Source organism: Aphanomyces invadans (genome assembly GCF_000520115.1).
Source record: "Aphanomyces invadans strain NJM9701 unplaced genomic scaffold supercont1.9, whole genome shotgun sequence".
In the NCBI taxonomy this organism is placed as follows: Eukaryota; Oomycota; class Saprolegniomycetes; order Saprolegniales; family Verrucalvaceae; genus Aphanomyces; species Aphanomyces invadans.
In genome coordinates, this window is record NW_008580154.1 from 1,528,772 (window position 1) to 1,549,566 (window position 20,795).

At 55.3% G+C, this 20,795-nt stretch overlaps 5 protein-coding genes across 6 annotated transcripts; 3 read left to right on the forward strand and 2 right to left on the reverse strand.

Annotated features, from left to right (window-relative positions):
* The first annotated feature begins 304 nt into the window (after positions 1 to 304).
* H310_05644 (hypothetical protein) lies at positions 305 to 4,669 on the forward strand. Its single transcript, XM_008870409.1, has one exon. The coding sequence runs from the start codon at positions 361 to 363 to the stop codon at positions 4,378 to 4,380; it is 4,020 nt and encodes a 1,339-aa protein (XP_008868631.1). The 5' UTR covers positions 305 to 360; the 3' UTR covers positions 4,381 to 4,669.
* A 678-nt stretch (positions 4,670 to 5,347) lies between these two features.
* H310_05645 lies at positions 5,348 to 7,577 on the reverse strand. Of its 2 annotated transcripts, XM_008870410.1 has the most exons (6): positions 7,199 to 7,577; positions 6,956 to 7,158; positions 6,743 to 6,910; positions 6,529 to 6,696; positions 6,431 to 6,471; positions 5,348 to 6,382 (listed from the first exon to the last, which is right to left on the reverse strand). In XM_008870410.1, the coding sequence occupies exons 1-6, from the start codon at positions 7,557 to 7,559 to the stop codon at positions 6,079 to 6,081; spliced, it is 1,245 nt and encodes a 414-aa protein (XP_008868632.1). In that variant the 5' UTR covers positions 7,560 to 7,577; the 3' UTR covers positions 5,348 to 6,078. The 2 variants fall into 2 exon arrangements, with proteins under 2 accessions (XP_008868632.1, XP_008868633.1); XM_008870411.1 differs by lacking the exon at positions 5,348 to 6,382 and having other exon boundaries at positions 6,394 to 6,471.
* Positions 7,578 to 7,795: 218 nt separating this feature from the next.
* Positions 7,796 to 10,509, forward strand: H310_05646 (hypothetical protein). Its single transcript, XM_008870412.1, has 13 exons — positions 7,796 to 8,051; positions 8,099 to 8,214; positions 8,271 to 8,463; positions 8,510 to 8,579; positions 8,636 to 8,717; positions 8,763 to 9,062; positions 9,112 to 9,145; positions 9,212 to 9,261; positions 9,308 to 9,373; positions 9,421 to 9,504; positions 9,575 to 9,793; positions 9,842 to 9,919; positions 9,972 to 10,509. The coding sequence occupies exons 1-13, from the start codon at positions 7,814 to 7,816 to the stop codon at positions 10,440 to 10,442; spliced, it is 2,001 nt and encodes a 666-aa protein (XP_008868634.1). The 5' UTR covers positions 7,796 to 7,813; the 3' UTR covers positions 10,443 to 10,509.
* Positions 10,510 to 10,619: 110 nt separating this feature from the next.
* Positions 10,620 to 18,422, forward strand: H310_05647 (hypothetical protein). Its single transcript, XM_008870413.1, has 54 exons — positions 10,620 to 10,915; positions 10,967 to 11,074; positions 11,127 to 11,289; positions 11,341 to 11,414; positions 11,461 to 11,570; positions 11,618 to 11,687; positions 11,749 to 11,808; positions 11,864 to 11,881; positions 11,930 to 12,040; positions 12,102 to 12,236; positions 12,286 to 12,398; positions 12,448 to 12,504; positions 12,565 to 12,703; positions 12,773 to 12,858; positions 12,903 to 12,983; positions 13,032 to 13,068; positions 13,114 to 13,179; positions 13,240 to 13,308; positions 13,357 to 13,432; positions 13,517 to 13,576; positions 13,636 to 13,768; positions 13,824 to 13,870; positions 13,924 to 14,055; positions 14,100 to 14,152; positions 14,200 to 14,240; positions 14,283 to 14,366; positions 14,417 to 14,483; positions 14,533 to 14,604; positions 14,651 to 14,783; positions 14,837 to 14,942; positions 14,990 to 15,100; positions 15,151 to 15,238; positions 15,294 to 15,355; positions 15,400 to 15,493; positions 15,557 to 15,701; positions 15,749 to 15,821; positions 15,869 to 15,986; positions 16,033 to 16,088; positions 16,132 to 16,193; positions 16,240 to 16,403; positions 16,447 to 16,513; positions 16,574 to 16,713; positions 16,761 to 16,838; positions 16,890 to 16,966; positions 17,026 to 17,073; positions 17,124 to 17,321; positions 17,365 to 17,448; positions 17,496 to 17,568; positions 17,616 to 17,693; positions 17,744 to 17,820; positions 17,876 to 17,969; positions 18,016 to 18,076; positions 18,135 to 18,184; positions 18,240 to 18,422. The coding sequence occupies exons 1-54, from the start codon at positions 10,646 to 10,648 to the stop codon at positions 18,339 to 18,341; spliced, it is 4,971 nt and encodes a 1,656-aa protein (XP_008868635.1). The 5' UTR covers positions 10,620 to 10,645; the 3' UTR covers positions 18,342 to 18,422.
* A 135-nt stretch (positions 18,423 to 18,557) lies between these two features.
* On the reverse strand, positions 18,558 to 19,955 carry H310_05648 (hypothetical protein). Its single transcript, XM_008870414.1, has 3 exons — positions 19,453 to 19,955; positions 19,310 to 19,405; positions 18,558 to 19,261 (listed from the first exon to the last, which is right to left on the reverse strand). Exons 1-3 carry the CDS (start codon positions 19,950 to 19,952, stop codon positions 18,793 to 18,795), a joined length of 1,065 nt encoding a protein of 354 aa, XP_008868636.1. The 5' UTR covers positions 19,953 to 19,955; the 3' UTR covers positions 18,558 to 18,792.
* Positions 19,956 to 20,795: the final 840 nt, after the last annotated feature.

Here is a 20,795-nt window from a genome sequence, read left to right on the forward strand (position 1 = left end):
GCAGCTCGGCGATAAAACGTTGCTTGTCGAGAACGGACGACGCTTCGTCGTCAAACAACGTCCCGCCGAAGACCTCGCTTTGGAAAAGGATATCTGTAGTTGAAATAACACTGACCAGAGCCGATGCTCTCTTCCTTTGCAGACAAGCTGCATCGATTGCACTTGTCCCCGAGTTACATTGCCGGTCGGCAGGAGGTGCGCAAAGTTCAAATTTGGTTCGTGATAGATGTACGTTGACCAATCAGAAGTCGAGACGTTACAGCGTGCAATTCGAAGTTCGAAGGAGATTATTTTGGGTGTAATTCCCACCGCCGCCACTACGCCATCAGGCCAGGCTGCCGACGACACACTCCGCGATAGATGGAAGTCGGGACAGAAGTGTGGGTGCTCCACGGGCTGCATTGGCGTCTTGCAGTTGTTGATGCGTATGAAGTTGATGGGGTCGTGGTCACATGTCGGCTGACAGCGCTCAAAGAAGATGACGGCGATGTCGACAGCATCACATTCACAGGCATTTCTGACGTCGCGACCCACGTCCATGTGTGCAATCCCCTTGCCCAGCGCCTTGAAGGTGTTGATGATTTGACGGCTCTCGTTCACCTGCATGAACCTGCAATCCTCCACGCCCTTCAGGTCCGATTTGCGAAACAGGACATCTACACATCAACAGGCACGATCCTCGTTGCCGTGAATCCGTTCCAGACCCTGCCACATCTCTATGACGACGCCACCGTCCAGCAATATATAAATCACGGCTATCGACAAAACGTCCGTGGCGAAAAGCTCGGACCACTGCCGCCACACGTCTTTTCTGTGGCCGACAAAGCATACCGAGACATGACGGACCGCGTCAACAATGACAATCCGAACCAAAGCATCCTTGTAAGCGGTGAATCTGGCGCCGGCAAGACGGAAACCACCAAGATCCTCATGACGTACTTGGCAGCGGTGTCGTCATCGAGTCCCGTGAGCTCGAACGACGACTCCAGCATCATTCGCCAACGCGTGCTCGAGTCGAATCCGATCCTCGAAGCGTTCGGCAATGCCAAGACGACGCGAAACAACAACAGCAGTCGGTTTGGCAAGTTCATTCGACTCGGTTTTGACGCTGCGACGGGAGGTCTCCGCGGCGCGTCCATCTCAACCTACCTCCTCGAACGCGTGCGGCTCATCTCGCAAGCCAAGGGCGAGCGCAATTATCACATCTTTTACGAGCTCCTGCGCGGCGCATCCACCGCCCATCGGGTCGCATATCACCTGGACGCTCCTGTCGACTCGTTCCAGTACTTGAATCAAAGAGGATGCTTCGACCGAGCCGACGGCGTCAACGACGCGGACCAGTTTGGCAAAACAATACACGCCATGACAACGTTGGGCATGTCATCCGACGACCAGGCGTCCGTGCTCCAGCTCGTGGCGGCGGTCCTGCACGTCGGAAACATCTCCTTTTCATCGCACCATCACCCAAACACGCACTCGACGTTTGCAACCAACAAAGCACGCGTTGTTGAAATCGTGGGCGAGTTGCTCGGGCTGGACATGGCGGCTATGGAAACAAGCATGACGACACGGCGGATCAAGGCCGGCATGGACCATGTCGAGGTCAAGTTGACGGCAGCGCATGCGGCGGTAGCGCGGGACGTCGTGGCCAAGACCATCTACTCGCGCGTGTTCGATTACCTTGTTGAGCGCATCAACGCCGCCGTGGTCGCGGCGTCCGCCGACCGGTTCATCGGAGTCGTGGATATCTTTGGGTTTGAGATTTTTGACGTCAACTCGCTCGAACAGCTGTGCATCAACTACGCCAACGAAAAGCTCCAGCAACTCTTTGCCTCGTTTGTGTTTGGCATGGAACAAGCACAATACATGGCGGAAAACATCCCATGGACGTTTGTGACATTTCCAAACAACGACGAGTGTGTCGCGCTCATCGATGGCCGCCCGATTGGACTGTTTTCGCTCCTGGACGAGCAATGCGTCGTCCCCCGTGGCAACGACGCGCAATTGGCGGCAAAGTTATACGATGCGTTTGGAGCGAGTTATGCCGCGTTCAAGTGCACCAAGCTGCAGCAAGGTCGCGGCCAGTTTGCCGTCGTCCATTATGCTGGCACTGTCGTGTATAACACGTCTGGGTTTTGCGAGAAGAACAAGGACAGCGTCCATCCTGAGGCCCTCGAGCTCCTCATGGGGTCCGCCTTGCCGTTTGTGAAGGCGCTGTTTGCATCACCACTTGCACCCGTCGCGACGCACGCCCTTCAACGCAAGCACTCCCACAGCCACTCGTCGAATGGATTGCGCAAAGGCAGCCACGGCAGTGCCGGTGCCGTGTCATCGTCCGTTGTGATGAAATTCAAGAGCCAACTCACGTCGTTGCTCGAGTTGCTGCATTCCACGGTCCCGCATTTTGTCCGGTGCATCAAGCCAAACGACACACTGCACCCCGCCGACTTTGACGCGTCGCGAGTTCTCGAGCAACTTCGCTGCAGCGGCGTCCTCGAAGCTGTCAAAATTTCCCGAGCGGGGTACCCCGTCCGCATGCCCCACGAGATTTTCCAACGGGAATTCCGCCCGCTGCTGACTGGCAACGGCGACTTGGGCACCCAGCTGGCGTCATTGGCATCCAACCTCGCGGAACTCGGCGCACTGAAGCATCCGTTTCAACTGGGGCTCACAAAGGTGTTTATGGTCCAAGAAGCGTACCAGCACCTTCATCGCATGCAAGTGACGCTGCAAGTGGCCGCGTCACGTACGCTGCAGCGAGTCGGTCGCGGTTTCCTCGCACGACGTACCTTCCGACTCGTTCGATGCGCCGTGGTGCGGATACAAAGCTGGGCGCGATCGCAGCGCGCCCAACAACACTTACGAGCTCTCCAGCGGCTGGTGTGCGAGGCCCGCGCCGCCACAACCATCCAAGCCTGTGGACGAATGCTTGCATGCCGTCGTTGGTTTAACCAACACAAGAACGCCGCGGCCATGCTGCACCGCGTTGCGCGGGGATTTCTTGGGCGTCGAGCGGCCTCCCGTCGGAAAATTCTCGTGGAAAAGGCGGCCCGTGCTGCGGAGTTGGTGGCTCGAGCACAGTTGGCCGAAGAGGCGCGACACAAAGCTGCAGCTGAAGCTGCTGCCGCAGTGTTGGTGGCCCCACCCGTCCCAGTCAAACCGCCGACTTCGACGGAGCAGCTTCCTGTCACCAAAGTCCTCGTACCTTTGAAACCCACAGTCGTTCGAGCGGTGTCGTTCGATGAGTTTAGCGATTCCGACCACTCGGACGATGACGGCAGCGGTAGCGGCGCCCCCACCGAATCCACGTCGTCGTCGCCGTCCCGCGCCTCGACCATTCCCAAGATCAACCGAGAATCCGAGTACGAAATTACGTGGGAATGCGGCATGTTGGGGCTCTACTTTGAAAGCGATGAGACGACGGGGCTTCCCATTGTCCGACGGGTGCATGAGACATTGAGCACGTGTGCCGACATTTTCGACGTGAGTCCAGGGGATGTGCTGCTCTCCGTGGGCCGGAAACCGGTCGCGAACAATGACATTCGGCACATTCTCAAGCTGCTCCAAGAAGTTCCCAAGCCCGTGTCGCTCCGTTTCCAACGGACGCACAAGAGCATGCGCGAGTCGTCCGCGCTCATGTTGGACGAGTACGAAGTGCTGTGGCGCGACAGCATTCCGCTCGGCCTTGGATTCAAGCCGGACAAGAAGCGCGGCATGCCGTGCGTGTCGAAATGCCGGGGGAACCCTCAAATCCCGGGCATGTTTAACGTCCGTCTGGGGGACTACTTGACTGCAATCAACGAAATATCGACGTACAAGATTGACTTTTCACGCGTGATCACGCTGCTGGAAGAAGGTCCGCGTCCGGTGGTGCTTCGGTTCCAGCGCGCCGACCCCGACGACGTGGACGACAGCATGTTGTCGCATCGCGACACGACCATGAGCAGCTCGTCGAGCGTCGTGAGCCGCGAAAGCGTTCGAGACATCTTGCGCAATGGCGACAGCACGGGCGTTCGATTCAGCGAGCGGGACAGCGTCGCGTTGAGCCGACTGAGTGTCATGAGTTTGAATCCCAAGCTCGACGACTCGTTGTACAACATCACGTGGAAGGAAGAAGACGGCGCGTTGGGCATCGTGGTCAAACAAGCCATCTCGAGCTTCTACCCCGAAGTGACCAAAGTCAAACCGGAAGGCGCGATCTTGCGCCAGCCCAACAAAGTCCACGTCGGCGACCTCCTCGTCTCGATCAACAACAACAACATTAGCAAAATGGGCTTTCGAAACGCCATGCACTTGCTACAGATCGGACCCAAGCCCGTGCTCCTCACGTTCCAAAAAAGCGACCGGACGTCGCACGGCGGAGTCCCCGCGAGTATTTAGAAGTGGCCGTTGCAATCCATGTCGTGATAATTACAACACCAAGGGTCCCTCCCGTCGTGACACGTTGGGTAAACTTGGTCTGTTGCTGCGTTGACACGGCGACCGAGAGTCGTCATGCAGAAGCGCTCGTGCAGCGCGGGACCGCGTTGTCATGGCGAGGACAACGCAACTGCATTGCGTGGGGATTCGGTCCCGAGATCCTTGCGGACGCATCAGAGTTATGTCGACGCGCGCACTGCGAGTGCACGGGGTGGCCGAACGACTCCGCCGCGACGTCGGGTTCGCCGACGAGAAACTGCTTGCACAGTTTGGTGTCGAGGATGTAGTACGACCGACCGACTTTCATGCACAGGCCGCTGTCGATGGCGCCGGACGCTTTGCCGAAGAAGCAACTACTGCCACTAAGTGCAGCAGAACTCGATCGAATCGTTGGCGCACGTCGGGTCCTTGTTTCGGATTTGTTCGTACAGACTGATGCAGGCAAGCAGCACACGGAGCTACGTGCAACGCTGCCCATATACAGCGAGTGGATCGGACGTCGGGGACAACGGAGCACTGTCGATAGATGGTGGCCGAGTGCGCCATGGGCGATGAAAACGTTGTGAGCCAAATCGTGAATGATAATCGACTGGAGTGTCGCATTGTGTATACGACGTGGTCGGCACGACGACAAAATTGCCGACACTGCGTCCGATGGGAGTGGATGCACAGCAAGCGCCGACGTGCCCCTGATCGGCCCAAACTGGACCTGGGCCGCGTACTCCGTACGGGTCCAGCAAAGAGACTGCGCAGGAAGAGCACGGAGCGGCCATTCCAAAGGACGCCCCGCACGCAGGTGGCTGCGCAAAGTCGCGACAACATATGTCCAAGATGTCGACAAAGGCAGCGTCCGTGACTAGAGCCCTCCCCCCTGCCGTGCCGATCTCGTTGTCGAGGCAGGTCGTTTTGATGATTCGCAGCTCCGCTTTGAAATGCTCTGCCGCTTTGTCCGCATTGGAGACCAAGCATCAGGGGGTGAAATTGTGGGCCATGTCGTACCGTTTCCCACCCGTCCGTGCTGGGCCAACGTGCGCATGTTAAACTCGTGGCCCAAATGCCTCCTTCCACGTCGTTGTTGCCTCGAGCAAGAGTTGTCGGGGGTCGACCGGGCTCTACTCGAGCACGGTCGATGGCACGCAATCATTTCCTTTGGCAAACTCGGACGAGCACGATATTGCACAAATTTCCTCTCACGACTGAGACCATGACGTCGGCCTCAAGGCGTGTCAAGAACGCAATGTGGTTGAAAAGGCTGTGGATTTGGACTTGTGGCTGAGCTTGGCAACGTGTGTACTGGCTTCGCTGTCCTCTTGTACGGAGCCATGCAATGTCGTGCGTGGCGTCGACATACACGCATGGCATGACAATTGCCAAGAGTGTGCTGACGTGCGCGCCCGGGACGGAGCCACAATTCGTTTCCTCAGTGAAACAACTCTCATGATCGAAAGGGTTCTCCATGCATGATGATGGCAACATTGCACTGGAAGGAGTCCGTGGACGATTTCAAGGTGCTTCCAGTCGATGCACGAGATGCGGTGGCCCGTGTGTACACAGCCGCGACAGGTTTTGATTCAACCTCACACTAGCGCACGTCCACATGCTGCGGATTGTGCAGCCACCGGCGGCGGCACATGAGCCATCGAGAAAAACACACCTCACCTATTGCACGTTATACCGCGTTGCAGGAAGCAGCTTCGACTTGGACAAGTCGACGGGCGGTGGGAATTCTGGACGTTTCTCCAGCGCTTGAATCTTGTCCTCGGCGAGCTGACGGAGTTGGGTGTCGTCGTGGGCCGAATCATGGCGGTGCTGGTCGGCCACTCTGGCTTTGAGAATGCGGTTGAACGATCGGAGGGGGCCGATCGCCTTGAGGGTGTTTGCTGTGGCGCCGCGTGGGGACACTGGGAGCGGCGGTTGCTGGCGGGCAAACCACTCATGTTGCAACAACTCGGCCGCCGTCGCCCTGCGTGCACGTGTCGCCTTGGCAATCGAATGTCAATAATGGACGCACCGTTCAGCAGGATTCACCCGCAACATCTTGGAAACGAGGTCCTATTGTCGGCATCATGTAACTTTCCGCCGCGACACTTGACTCGCCTCCCGACGTACCTTGGCTTCCAAGCTAATGTCGCTCCAGTACACCGAATCGAAAAAGTAAAACCCGCAGCAGATCGATCGAAACAGCGTTTGAATGTTCTTGATGCGGTCGTGGTGGAATGGAGGGTACCCACATAACAGCGTGTACACAATCACTCCTGCGCTCCACACGTCGGCAGGCTACAACTCGCCGTCACCATGAGCCGTCAAACGGCACAGTGCTCACCTTGCCGTACGGCCCGCCTTGAATCACCTCTGGCGCCATGTACCCGGGCGTGCCCAGGACTTCTGTCAGCGTTGCCTCTTTATGCGGCAGTTGGATGGCAAATCCGAAATCGACAATCTTCAGCGTCGACGACGTCGGGCTCGGCGAGTCGAGCATGAGGTTCTCCAACTACGCACACATTGTCCAGCCCATTCGTATCAACTGACGACGCACTTTCAAATCGCGATGGACAATATTCCGCGCATGGATGTACGTGAGAGCTTCAAGAAACATCTTGACAAGGCGGCACACGTCGCGCTCGTGAATGTCGTCTTTCATCTCGCGCAACTTGTCAAACACGTCACCGCCGCGAAGCTCCTCCATGACCAAGATGTACATATTGTCTTCTTTGTAAAACCCCTGGCACCGAACGATGCCTGTTCACGTCAGGCAAGTCATGAGACAACGAGTGCGTACCTGGATGATACATTCGACGAAGCAAGAACGGTTCGGTCAATGCACACTCGAGTGCCCCGGCGTCTAGCTGATGCCGATCGTACACCTTGCACGCGTACGTTTTTTGGGTGGCGATTTCTCCGCACTCGTACACCGTCGCAAACGACCCCGACCCCAACTTTCGTCCCAATATGAACTTGTCGTGGAAGTTTTGCTTTGCCTCGTGCTCGATCTCGATGAGCGACCCCACGTCGGGGTTCTTCACAGTACGCAGGAGACTATCACTGGATGGTCCTTTGTACTGGCGCATTAGGTCTTCGTTCGAGGCATTCTCGTCGTCGTCGCTGCCGCCGCACCAGAGCCCGCCGCAATAGTTGCCCATGACCGTCGTGTATATCTTTTGATTGTCCGGATATTGAAACCCACCGAGTCCCTCCATACAACATTCAAACATAACGCAATCGTTAATGAGCTCCTTTTGATGATGACGTTGGTATAATTTCCCAAATTGCACACAAAGTCACGTATTGGAATCTATTTGGAATACTTTTAGACTTTACCGCAGTAACGGGAAATTTCGGTATCCGGATAATGCTCCGGAAGAATCATTCTTCGCCATCTTGAACCATTTCAAGCATGAATGTGGTCGCGACCTCGATTTCGGGAACGAATGTACAGCTCGTCGTAAGCTCTCTGACAGATCAAAGCCAAGTGGTTTGCATCGATCGCCCGTATTCAGCGTTGGAAAAGCTGCATATCTTCCTCGTCAAGAAACATGGCGCGATCAACATCCCGAGCTTTCCCTTGTTTCCATCGAACGCAACCGATGCCAAGCTGGCCGTCCTGTGTGCAGAGCTCACGGCATACTTCAAGTGTACGCCGTGTTTGGTATATAGCTAGTCTCTTATGTATGATGTTCAGGCGACAAGGTGTATGAAAGCGACGAGGTGCGCTCCCTGGTGGACGAAGAAATCACGGCCGGCGCGGCGCATATGACCGCCATCGACTTTATCCTGCAGCCTTTTGAGTATGAAAAGGTACCAGAGCCCCCTATCCTGTCGTTGGTAGTATCACGGTTGTTGGTTGAATACAGGTCAACATCCTGCGCGGCTCCAAGCACGAACTCCAGCTCCAAATGACCTCTGCCGGGCAATCACTCGTGTGGAAGTTTGAAGTCGAGGATTACGACATTGAGTTTTACGCTGAGTTTCACACGCCGTTCCCCATGTACACTGAGATCTTCCATGCAGCGACGAAATACCAAACTACGTCCAAGCCCGTTGAAGGTGCGCCGATGCAGTCTGGCACTTGGTTGCTCACTCGTGGCGCTAGGCATGTACACGTGCAGTCGACCGGGAGTTGTAACCCTTCGATGGGACAACACGTACTCTCGGCTTCGAAAGTACCGACGCGCGTTTGCATGTGGCATCCAGCTCATGAATGTTATGTGTGCACTAGCAAGTCGTTGCTGTACTTGGCGCATGTGGTGGACAAGAACATGATGGAGTCGGCGCTCGCGGCGGCAGATGCGTTGAATCAGGTTGGTGGTGCCGTCACATGCTGGAATTGAACAGACTTGGTGAAGGCGATGGAAGCTGGGCCAACGTCCGGCAACTGCCTCCGCTTGCAAAAGTCGCCACTGCTGAAAACCACCGCCGGCACCCCTCGTCTTCCCATCATGCCGTCGTTGGAACAACTCACGCCACAGTGGCTCATGGACGGGCTCATGCAAACGACGTCCGCCACGGCGAGTTATGCCGCCAAGTTGTTTGGATCCCGTCATCCACCGTTGGCACTTGCCATGTCGTCGGAAGAACCCGACGCGTGCGGGAACAGTCTCATTCAAGAGCTCAATGACCTCAACATGAAGTTGCTGCAACGCGTGGTGCGTTAGACCACAACGTTCTCGTCGTTAGATGGAAACGTGTGGCTAGGAACGGCTGGAAGACTCGTTGGCGCGAATTGCAGGTGGATTTCGATTTCCCAAACATATCTCGCTGCAACACCAAGCATGAATCTCGTATGCTGGTGTAGTCGAACGAGACCAAGCGCTGTCCAGAGTGCAGCTCGCCGCAGCGAAAGCCGTACGACCGGAGCTCCCGTCGCTGCTGTCGTTCATGGTGCAAGTAGGAAGCCGATGCTGGTGCGCTCAACGACGTAATCGTCAAGCTTCAAACCCAGCATGACGAAATTGAGGTGCATGCAAGACGTGTAGCTGCGTTCTTTGCGACATCAGCCCGTAGCGACTGTGCCGAGAGCGGCAGAATTGGCCAGCGGTGCTGGCCGAGCGAGACGCGCTGCTTCTGGAAAAGCATCGATGGGCCATGGTACGTTGCGTCGATGAGGATTTCCAACATCGTTGCGACCCCCGTCTCGAATGAATGGATGCTGTCGTAGATTGATGAGTTTGACTCGTACTCGGAGAAGCCGTCGTCGCCCCGGGAAGACCGACCGGTGAAAGACCCCCACTTGAAGGATGATGTGCGCCAAGCACTCGAAAAGGAACTGGGCCAGGCAGAGCTGACTCTGTTGCGAGTTCGCGCGCAGCTGGGGTATTCGCTGCACCACCATGTCCCTGTTCGAAGTGCTGGCGACCGCCTCGAGCGCCTCGCCAACGTGCGTTGCAAGTTCGTACTCGTTTGGCAGTGACGGTCTCGTATGTAGGAGCTTGCTGCGGCGAAGACCGAGTACGACGAAAAGGCGGAGCAGCGGGCGCTTGAAATTGCCGAGCTGAACCAACAGGTAGTACAGACTGATGACGACTGGCGCGCGGCAGTCACAAGATGAGCACCAGATTGTCAAGTACAAGAGTCACAAGAAGGTTTTGGTGACAGAATTGAGGAACTTGAAGCGAGAAACGGATGGACAGGTAGCTGTCGCGATGGCCGAGGCATGCGAAGCACGAATGGTGAACCAGAGCCTGAAGCGGCAGAACGAGTTGTTGTTGACGCAAATGCGCGCGATGGTGGACGACAACAACGCCGCGGCAAAGTCAGCGGACATCGAACCGACAGCATCTCCCTTGATCAGCACCATTACGGCTGCAGACATTGCGCTGTTGAACGGGCAGCCCGAGGTCAAAATGCTGTCACAGGTGCCGCATGAGCAACCAAATCCGTACCGTGAACGTCTCCTTCGCTTCTTCCAAGAGCACGACCCCAGTCAAATCGATCAAGTGGACGACATGCTTGAGAGCTACCGCGGTGTCGAGGACTCGCTCATGGACAGCCTCCACCTCAAGTACACCTTCCAACACTTGGCTTGACCACACGTTGCAGACTTCATATATCGGATAACGGGACAAATTCGGATAACCACGGTTGAAAATCGGGACAAGCTCGGATAATCGGGACAAATTCGGATAGATGGGGCAAATTCGGATAATCGGGACAGATTCGGATAATGGGGACAAATTCGGATAAAGATAAATCCATTGTTAAGAGGAAGGTCATCTGCATCATCTCTGTCATGTTGCGCCGGCGGTCGACGTCGTCGTTTTCGTCGACAGGATCGATTCCATCGCACCAGAGCTCGATTCAAGACGCTGAGATTGTTCGGGAAGGATGGTTAAGGAAGAAGGGGCACTTGTTTGCGACGGTGAAGTCGCGGTACTTTATCCTGTATGTGGACGGCCACCTTGTGTACTTGAAAAACGCCAAGAAGAAGAAACAGAAAGGGTCCGTCGAACTGGCGATGTCAGACATCATTGCACCACACCCGACCAAGAAGAATGACAAGGCAAGTCGGTTTCAATGAGACAAGGTTGGGGCCGTGACTGCCTTGTCGTAGTTGTTTGGGTTCGATTTGAAGAAGGCCGCCACGACTTCCGACGCAAACTCGACCAAGGCGTATACGTTGACCATGTTTGCATCGACTTCTGCGGAGCGTTCGGAATGGGTACGTCGAGCAAACACTTTTGACTGGCACTGATCGAGGGAGGTGGTGGTAGATTGATGCAATTCGTCGAGTTGCAACGACGCAGGTCACCCCACCGCAACGAATGCTGTCCATCATGGAAGCTTCCGCCGCGACAAATTGCAGTAGCGCTTCTGCCATTCTTGGCACAGTTGCTTCGAACCCCCGCGATACGTTTTGCGTCTTGATTGAATTGGGTTTGTAGCCATCGTCGCCGCATCGCGCTTGACGCCACTCTGATTGCCCAGGCGAGTTGCAGCAGCTAGTTACCTTAGCTCAGTCGACATGGGACGCAGATCCACTCAAGTGGAGCCAAGATCAAGTGGATCGTTCTCGCCGCCATCGTGGTCTAACCACGCGTGTCGTAGTACTTGGAGCTCTGTCGCAGCATTGTGTTTGCTCATGAAAAAGCAAGTGGCGCCAACATGAGTCTCCAAGAAAGCACAGTGCTGAAAGACGCACTGGCATTGCGCTATCAGTTCGCTCAAACGATACTTTGAAGAGATTCCTCAACAACTTTGGCAGGTACGAAGATGCCCAAGCCCAGCTACAAGCTCGCCGCGTTTCGATTGCAGCGCCAACCCATTCCGAGCTGGTGCGTACTCTTGGTTCGACGATATCATGATGCGGACTACATCCATGCGAAACTTGAGCAGGACCAAGCCCCAGTGGAGCCACCGGCGTCCCCTCGATCGACGACGAGAACGGATGTACCAGTACGTTGATCCTTACCTATACATCAGCTGACGTCCGTCCCGATGGCCCGGCCAGGCAGCAACTCTTGGCACGGTATCTCTCCTCGTGGCTGTCGTTCGAGTGCTTCATTCCGTCGGCTAGGCACCCTTGCCCGTCAAAGTGGCACGGTATTTTGACACGCTGAACGCTTCGTTTGTCGCATCGTCGCCGCGGTCGAAAACGATGGCAAAATATGTCCACTTGTACCAAGAAGTACGTGGCGCTCTGCATCTTCTCGTGCTGCGTCCCATGCCTCGACGTCACCAACGTGCAGGAAGCGCTCACGGTGAAACGAGCATGGAATATTCACCGAGACGAAGCGGACGACGTTTTGAACTCGACCAAGGCATTGTCCAAATCGCCGTGGACAGTGGACGAGTTGTCCCAACTGCTCCACGAAAGATTTGACGTGAGTTGGAGGGGCAGTCCTCCACCTTGGACTAGATCGCAACACGTAGAGGGACCGCATTTACACGAACGTTGGCGACATGTTCATTGCAATAAATCCAGCGCCTCGTTTGGTACACCACTCGGCGGGCAACTCGATCTACGACGAAGCCACGGTCATGTGGTATGGAGCCCGCTCCACCAGCCGCCTGGCATGACCCGAATGCTTGTAGGTACCGCGACCACGATCTCGCTGTGTGCAGCCCTCATCCGTTTGCGTTGGCAAAGCGGTATGTGTCTCGAGGGGTTGATGTCGTGCCATTTCATGTAAAAGAATACTGTGTCGATAGCACCCTGTCAAGCGTCCAAGAAAACGAGCATGACGAATGCATTGTCATGATGGGCGAGTCGGGCAGTGGCAAGACAGATTTTGCAAAGCAAGTGCTCAAGTACATTGCGTTGGTGCAGCACGCCGTCAAACCACCTCATGTGCGAACGACGGGGTCGATGTCGTGTGGAGGACCGTTCGTGACCAACGTTTATTATCTTGTGTTGCAGGTGCAATTGTTCACGAGCTCGACGAAAAGCACCATCAAAATGCGAAGTGACGAAAGCCACTTGATGGATTTGCTGCGGCTCAAACGGTTGGCCTGGCATGACAACTCCCTTCACGACTTGTGTGTTGTAGCGTCAACTACGAGACGATTTATTTGGACATTACACCCGAGCGGTGGCCCGACATGTTGGCGTCAAGCGGAGGCATCAAGCAGTACGACGACATTCCACGACGTACGTCGTTGACTGAAACATGGCGCAGGTTGCCGCAACTGCACATGGACTCGTTATTCTTTGGGGTGGGGCGGTCGCGTTCGGTTGTGCGTTCCTCAGCCAAAGGATAGAATTACGACGACCTCCAACGGCTCGAAGACGACGAGCAGTTTGTATTTTACGTGAAAAACCCCAAAGTCGGTGGACCGCTTGCGTGTCAGCTCGACGTCATGGTGTGTACGGGTGGATATTCGTAGGCCGCTCGGTTGACGTCGGTGCTCTTGGATGGAAATGTTCTCCTCGAAGCCTTTGGGAACGCGAGAACGGTACTGGCATCGGTCGTGGCCAAACCTGTCTCGATGGTGGCGGTGTAGGTGCACAACCCCAACTCGTCTCGGTTTGGCAAGTCCACGTCCTTTTCGATCGATTCGACAACGGGCCACCTCCTCGGTACGTACCGTCCGTTCACTGCAATGAGTTTGCTCGGGTGAAAGCGACCGTGTTGAGATTTGATGCCGCGATGCTGTCGTCTAGGGGGCACGATTCAACCCTTCTTTTTGGAAACGTCCCGTGTCACGAGCTTGAACCCCGACGGTACTCGGCATTCAAACGTGCTACCCGATGCGGCATGAATGGCCACCGTGGCGGCGTAGATGCCAATTTCCACATCTTTTACGCTCTCTTGGTCGGAGCCAGTGACGCGTTGGTCGAAGACTGCCACCTGAAGAACACCACGCCAGCGACCTTTGCCTATTTGGGCAAGCCCACAAAACACGCGTCTGCCAAGTATGCCGCCATCGCGTTCGTGCACATGTTGATGGGCATGCATGGCGGCGTGTAGTGTACGCAATAGCAAGGCGGATGAAGATCGCGTGCGGTGGAATCGAGGTATTTTTTCGATTGATTCACTCGTGCCCATCGACGGCTGCAACGTTGCGTAGTTTTGCGCTGCTTGGACTTGGTTGGCGTGTCGGGCACGGACCGATCGGCCATCTTCCGCGTCCTCGCGGCGGTGTTGTACTTGGGAAACATCGTGTTCGAAGACATGTTCAACAATTTGGGCGTCGCGACAGGTTTCGCAAATCGTTGCCGGGCGTGTGGTTTCATGGCGTTGCAGGAGTTTGCGTGAAAACCAGCCAAGAACTCGATGTTGTGGCGTCTTTGCTCGCGGTAGGGTGTGTCTGGCGGCACGACTCGGCTGATGTCGATATATCCAGATGGATGCAGCACATATTGCTCGCGTCCTGTGCACGAAACAGTGCGTTGCCTGGTGGATGGGCGTTGTTCAATCGTGGCGTAGACTCGCCGTGGCGAAGAAGGACGAAGTGTACGAGCTGCAAGTCCATGTCCGCCAAGCCTGTGTTACAAGAGACAGCTTTGCGAGGTGAATGCCTTGCATGGCGGTCACGTTGACGCAGAAACTTCGTTCGGTAGGCTGCTCTACGACAACTTGTTTCATGCTTTGGTTGGTCTGCTAAACCGCAACAGCATGGCGACCAAGGTAATGCGCTGACGCCCTGGTCTGTCCTAACAACACGCCACCGGATTAGAGTGACAACGTGCATGACATTACATTGGTCGACGTGTTTGGGTTTGAAGACGTTGGCACGAATTCGTTCGAGGTATGTTGTTCAACACGATTGCCCGCCCCAATGCGTCGTGCGCCAGCAACTCTGCATCAATTACTTGACGGAAAAATTGTCTGCGTTCGAACTCGACTTCGCTGGCGAAGTCCAAGGCGCGCTGTACTTTGCTGAAGGCGTGGAACGGTATTGGTCGAGCGTTCTCAACACGACCGACGGTACGATGGCGAGCGGCCAAGTGTGTCACTTGGCAAGGTGTGACCTGTTTTAGGGGCTAGTCTGCAAGTGATGACCAGTCCTGTGGGTGTTTGGGCATGTCTTGACGAAGCCACCGTGTTGCATGGCAACGAGGATGATCCCAACCAAGTTAAAAACAGGTGATGCACGTGTGTCGGGCGCTCCATCTCTGACAAACGTGGCCAAGTCGATTTGTTCGCGCACTGTACTCGCGCAATGTCGATCACCCTGCTCTGGCAATTCGAAAAGATCCCCTCGAATTTGGTATCCATCACAATCGTAGCACAGTTGTGTACACGTACGTCAATCGCAACCGACGGACGAGGCGTGTGATTTTATTGCATTTAGTTCGACGGACTTCGTCTTCAAAAACAGCCAGAATATGGTGCAGCCGTTGCTTCAACTCGTCGGGACGTCTAGCGATCCGTTTGTCCAGGTGCAGATCGACCACAAAATCTGGCGCTGGAATGGACAAACGTATTGATTTGTAGGCGCTGTCATTGCAGATGCCACGTCCCGCCAACGACGCAAAGCGGCAAACCACCGCAAATCGGTACGGCAAAGGAATGTGTCTACGCCGAGCCTCAAGAGCCATAGGTTCAAGGACCATGTCCAATCGATCGTGGTCAAGTTGAACAGCGCTCGGCCTCGTTTTGTGCACTGTTTGCGACCTCGGCTCTCGAATTCAATGGTACCTACCTACCTCACGGGCCACACACACAAGTCAACGGGTATGCATGGCATTGTTTTGTAGAACTGTACTTCGTTGGATGCGGACGTATTGAAGGCCCAGGTTCAAGGCCAACTCCTCGCTCCCATTGTCACGTTCATGAGCCAAGTCTTTCGCCACAGCTTGGCGTTTTCGGCATTTCACTCGAGTTACTACATGTTGTTCAAGGGTATGTTTTGATGAAGAAACTTGGCACGGACGTGATGTTGGGGGTAGGCGGAATTACGACCGCCGAGGGAGTGGAGGCGGCCTTGTACACGTTTGCGTCGTCCTTGTCCGAGCTGACAGGGTACAACAACACGGCCAACGACTTGTTGACGCATTGGAACCATGTAGATCTTCGTGTGAATACGCCGTCGGGTCGTCCATGGTGTTTTTCAATGAGCCGTTGTATTTGGCATTGCAATCGCAACGGCTGGCAGTGCGCTCCGATGCGTGCATTCGCATTCAATCGGTACGTTTCGATAATGTGCATCGAATGACGATTTCTGGTTGCACAGACGATTCGAATGTGGCTGGCGACGCGCGAGGTCGACAAAATGCGCCAAACGACTCGGTACTCTTGCCTGTTTGGATCGACGACATGACAACCACGTCAGGAATTTCGTTCGAGACATCACGCACTTCTATGCAAAGTACAACCCGTCCAAGCTATCGGAAGGTGAGCTTGTTCATGCGCATGCGTCGGGCGTCCTTGACGTCGATAGTGCCGACGATTGTCCGGGCTTTTCGTGGACGGGAAGGCGTGTTGTTTGAAAAGCTCAAACAAAAATACATGAGCGAACAGCACGACGTCGTGGCGGTCGACAAAGATACGGCGTTGGAAGATTTCATTCTGAAAGTCCACTTTGACGCGACCACGGTTCAAAAGGTATATGGTCACGTGTGCCTGCCGTCCCTACAGCACGATCTAGATGTTGTCGAACCCGAAAATGGCGCTCTTGCTCGGAGAACCCAACATTTTGCAAGCACTTCGAGAAGGTTGTGTGCGTGTTTGCCCAGCGAGTCTCGTCTGCTCACAATGACGTCGTCGGGAGCTAGTGAGCATTGACCCGTCGGTCATATACCTCCAGACCACCGACCCTGTCCTGCGGCTGTTTTACACGGAGCTGAAGAACTTTTTCACGCCGACAACCAACCCACATCGGGTTCCATACAACCAAATGCCGCTCGAGGACGCGGTATGGCAATCGTTCGACAAGTCCAACTCACCAAACGGTTTGAGGAGGTTCACAAGCTGGTGCAATTGCAGCTTCTTCAACCCACTGCCGACATGGCACCTGAAGATCAAGCGGTTGTCCTAGAGGTTCCTTCACAATCGTGATGACATGGCACGCCACCTTCACGTCGCGTTTAGATTGCCGTCGACCCAATGTTCCTCGCATTCCACATCGATCAACCTGGTGTACGACCCATGCTAGAGGCTCTGGTGCAGTAAGTTGTATACCCCACTGGTCGACTTGACGTTCGTGCTAACTCGCATGCATAACCAGCAACATTGAGCGCGACCCAGCCACTCGAATCGCCGAAGCCGCCGCCGCGTACGAGCCGTCTCATGTGCCAAAAAAATGTTCACGTATGTTGGGCATAGTGAGAAGGACGCGTCCCGCGCATCCCAAGCAGCGATTGCCAGTGCTGACGTCACTGCCGACGTCAACACACTGAAAACGTCGTCGGACATGGCCCTGCTTGTGCCAGATCAACCAGTCGATATTCCGTTGGAGGCGGTGCCAGACGGGCCAGTTGCTGCCACCCATGACGCTGGCATTCGAGCCATTCAATCCCCCGAGTACCATCAGGCGTGTTGATGTTTGGCTAAACACCCTCAGCAGGAGAGCACCGTCGCCGAGTGCTGAGGTCAACACTGCTCTTCCTCTGGACAACTTGTCAACGTTTGCAGCGGGCGCCATACCACGGTACTACGTTCCGTGCTCCAGTTGTGGTTCATTTTGCACGTTGATAGGGTCGAAGGACCTGGTGTCGCTGCAGCACACATCGACAGGGAGCGATTCCAAGACATGGAGCTAGAAAGAGCGGTCCGAACGAGAATGAAATGACGGGACGTCTCACGTTTCTCGTGTAGGTGGAGAAGCTCATCGAAGCTCACCTATTCTGTCCGACCATCGACATGACGCCCGACGAACAAGCTATTGTTCTCGAGGTATTGCATCGAGGGATCGCACGACGCTTCTCGAACGACGTGGGGTGTAGATTGCAGCGGATCCGCCGTTGCTGGCATTCCACATCGACGAACCCAACGTACAAGAGCTCGTGCGTCGTTTGTGTCGGTGCGAACTGTGTTTGCGCAGGAAGAATTCCATGCTCAGGCATGATGTCGTTCAGGATGGTGGACGCAATAATGGACAAAACAACGTTGCCGATATCGCGTACAGGAGTTCAAGGCGGAGGCGCCCCTGCGGAAGATGCGCCGTCCGAAGTACGCCCGTTGCATCAAATTCCGGATGATCTGACACACGAGGCAGGTGGCGTTCAAGCGCGTCAAGATCACAAACAAGCTGCTAAAGAAAATCATGCATGACGACGGTAGCACTGCGCCGTCGCGGGGTCAAGGCGGACGAGCTCACACCGCATTTGTGTGCAGGGCTTTTGGCGATGATGGGCGAGCCGCAAGTGGTCGAGTTCTTCGAAGAGGTACAGTCGCTGCATGAAAACATGGCGTGTGGCAGTCACGGGCGACTGTGTCCAGTTGTCCGAAACCAAGTCGACAACGCCAACGATATCGTTTCCAGCGCACGAGACGAAACTCATCGAGTTTTACTCGGCCGTGTTGAAATTGAGTCAGTCGTGACGAGCGCCAGATTCTCGCGGAAGAAGGTCCACCCGCTCGTAATTCGAATCACAAAATGCCCAGTCGCGTTGTAGTTGTCCAGAACGCGAGCGGGGTCGCTCTCGCTTGTTGGCGCCACCGAGCCTGCTGGCATGACAAGGATTGCTGCGTTGCAATACGTTCAGCGAGTAGAATTGCATCGGGTCACTTCACATTAGTGTGCGCTTGTGTGGTCCTGGTGAATGGATCGAGCCTGACGTACGTCGGCGACGAAGCGTTCGATTGTAAAGTTATTCGTGTGTGACTTCTTTCAACTGCATGCGGTGCGACCGCTTGGCGACGAACGAGAATGGTAAACACGGACTGCGTCTTGGCGGCCGCACGACACCATCGCGCCGGTGTGTTTCTCGCCACGAATTGGCGGGCCGTGATGTTTCGACTGCGAACGTAGGGATGCTGTGCAACGTAGCGTTTATTGTTGGTTGGTACCGACTTCGTCGCGGGTGGAGTCGTCTGCGGCATCGTCCGTCAGGTTGGACGCGTCGGTCGCATTGAAATCGACGACGGAACACCGCGTGACTTGGATAACGTTGTCTTGCGTCTGGAACTCGACGTCCAGGCGGTCGAGACGAAAGCGAAACATCGCGTCCGACGCCTGGCCGCGCTTTTGGTGGACGCTACGAATATCCAGCACGAGAATCTGCTCAATCGTGGCGCGAAGGGCGTTTGCCGACGTGTAGAAGTGCATGGACGGCACAGCTAGTTCCAGGTCGGCTTGGGCTTGTGTTGTGAATGCCACGGGTCTTGGCACAATGTCGTGTGGGTCAGCCACCCATGCTGGACACACCAACGACGGCACGTTGTCGTACGGCACGTACGGCTTGATGTCTAGCACTGGAGTGCCGTCGACCAAGTCGTGCCCACTGATGTCTACACAGCGGCTGGAACACTCGAGTTTGAATCAATCGGGGCCGTTTGAATTGCCGTACCCGGATACCGCGTCGACCTTGACAACAGTCAGTCCGATCGAGTTTGGTCGGTGTGGAGTGCGCGTCGAGAACAAGCCAACTTTTTTTCCGCCCAGGCTACACAGATCCGTGGGAGCCCGACCAGGCAGCCCGTCGAGACGTACCGAGGTGGGGCAATCTTGGCTGGGTACGTGGTTGTTTTGTGGGTACTCACTTTGGCGAGATTGGTGTTTTCGTGAAAGACAAAGAGAACCCACATGTGGCTAAACTGATCCAAGCACTCCAACGACGTTGGCGAAATGCTCGGGAGCAAGGTGATGCGCGCTTTGCTACCTGGCACTAAAGCGCCTTGTCGTGGCGTACCTCGGCGATCACGAAAGCAAGACGACACTGTTCCAATCGCGTCAAACGTGTATCCGTTCTTGTCTAGCTGTTTCTGGGCGAGCAACCTGGCATCGCGCTCGGCATGGGTCCGCCCACTTCGTTCTTGCGCTCGCAGCGCCTTCTCCTTCTCGAGATCCCGTCGTAGCGTTGCAATGGTCTCGTCGTGCCTCGTTGTTTCATCTGGAGCGGTTGGAAGCAGGAACGTTGATGCTGCAACTCCGATGCCTATGCCCAATGCACCAGCCGCCAGCGCCACCGACCACAGCGGTTTGCCGTCCATGGCATGAAATGAAAATATCAAAATAGTGTGATGCGCCGGAAATAGTGTTGACATCTTTGCACTTGACTCACACATGTGCCACGGCGCTTGGATATGGGCCAACGACATCTAAAGATTCTTGCATTGTTAGACACCGCTTTCACTCCTGCGCACGTCGTGGGGACGCAGACGAGTACTAGCTGCATGGCCCTGAAGACAACCGGTTACTGCGAATCACATGCAGTCGCAACGGCCTCGCGGCTGTGCAGAACGCTCCAGCATCCACCCAGTACATAACACCTAGCACACTATTGTCCAAGTGTTCGCCATGTATTTGTTCTGCCCGATGAGGACGCGACGATTACATGTCAGCGATGCAATGTGAAAGTTCATGTTGTGATTTGCGCCACGGTTGCCACCACCAACGCATAGCTGGTCATATGTACCTTTCGCGTCGTTGGCCCAACGACAGGCTACCGGTGCCGGTGGCAAACTTCTCGGAACAACAATAGGATCACTCGCCTGTCACCGTGAACGAAATGAACCGTCGAAAACCCTTCTAACAGCCGCCTTCACAAGGGTGTCTTCGAGGAAGCCATCGTCGCTAGCCTTGCCACCTATACTTGTCACCAATGGAGGACACAGCTTGTAGTGAAGCATGCCTATCGGTTGAAGATCGAGGCAGCATTGGGGCGCCGCCCCGAACCTGCACATTTGTCTTGACAGGGTAGCTGTCCGCCCCCTAAATTGCAACCATATCATTCCGTGAATGAAGGCGTCGCCGCGTCATCCTCCAATATGTCGCGACATCCACGTAGTCACGGTGGAGTGACTGGCCATGTCTAGCCACGTTGCGATTCAAGT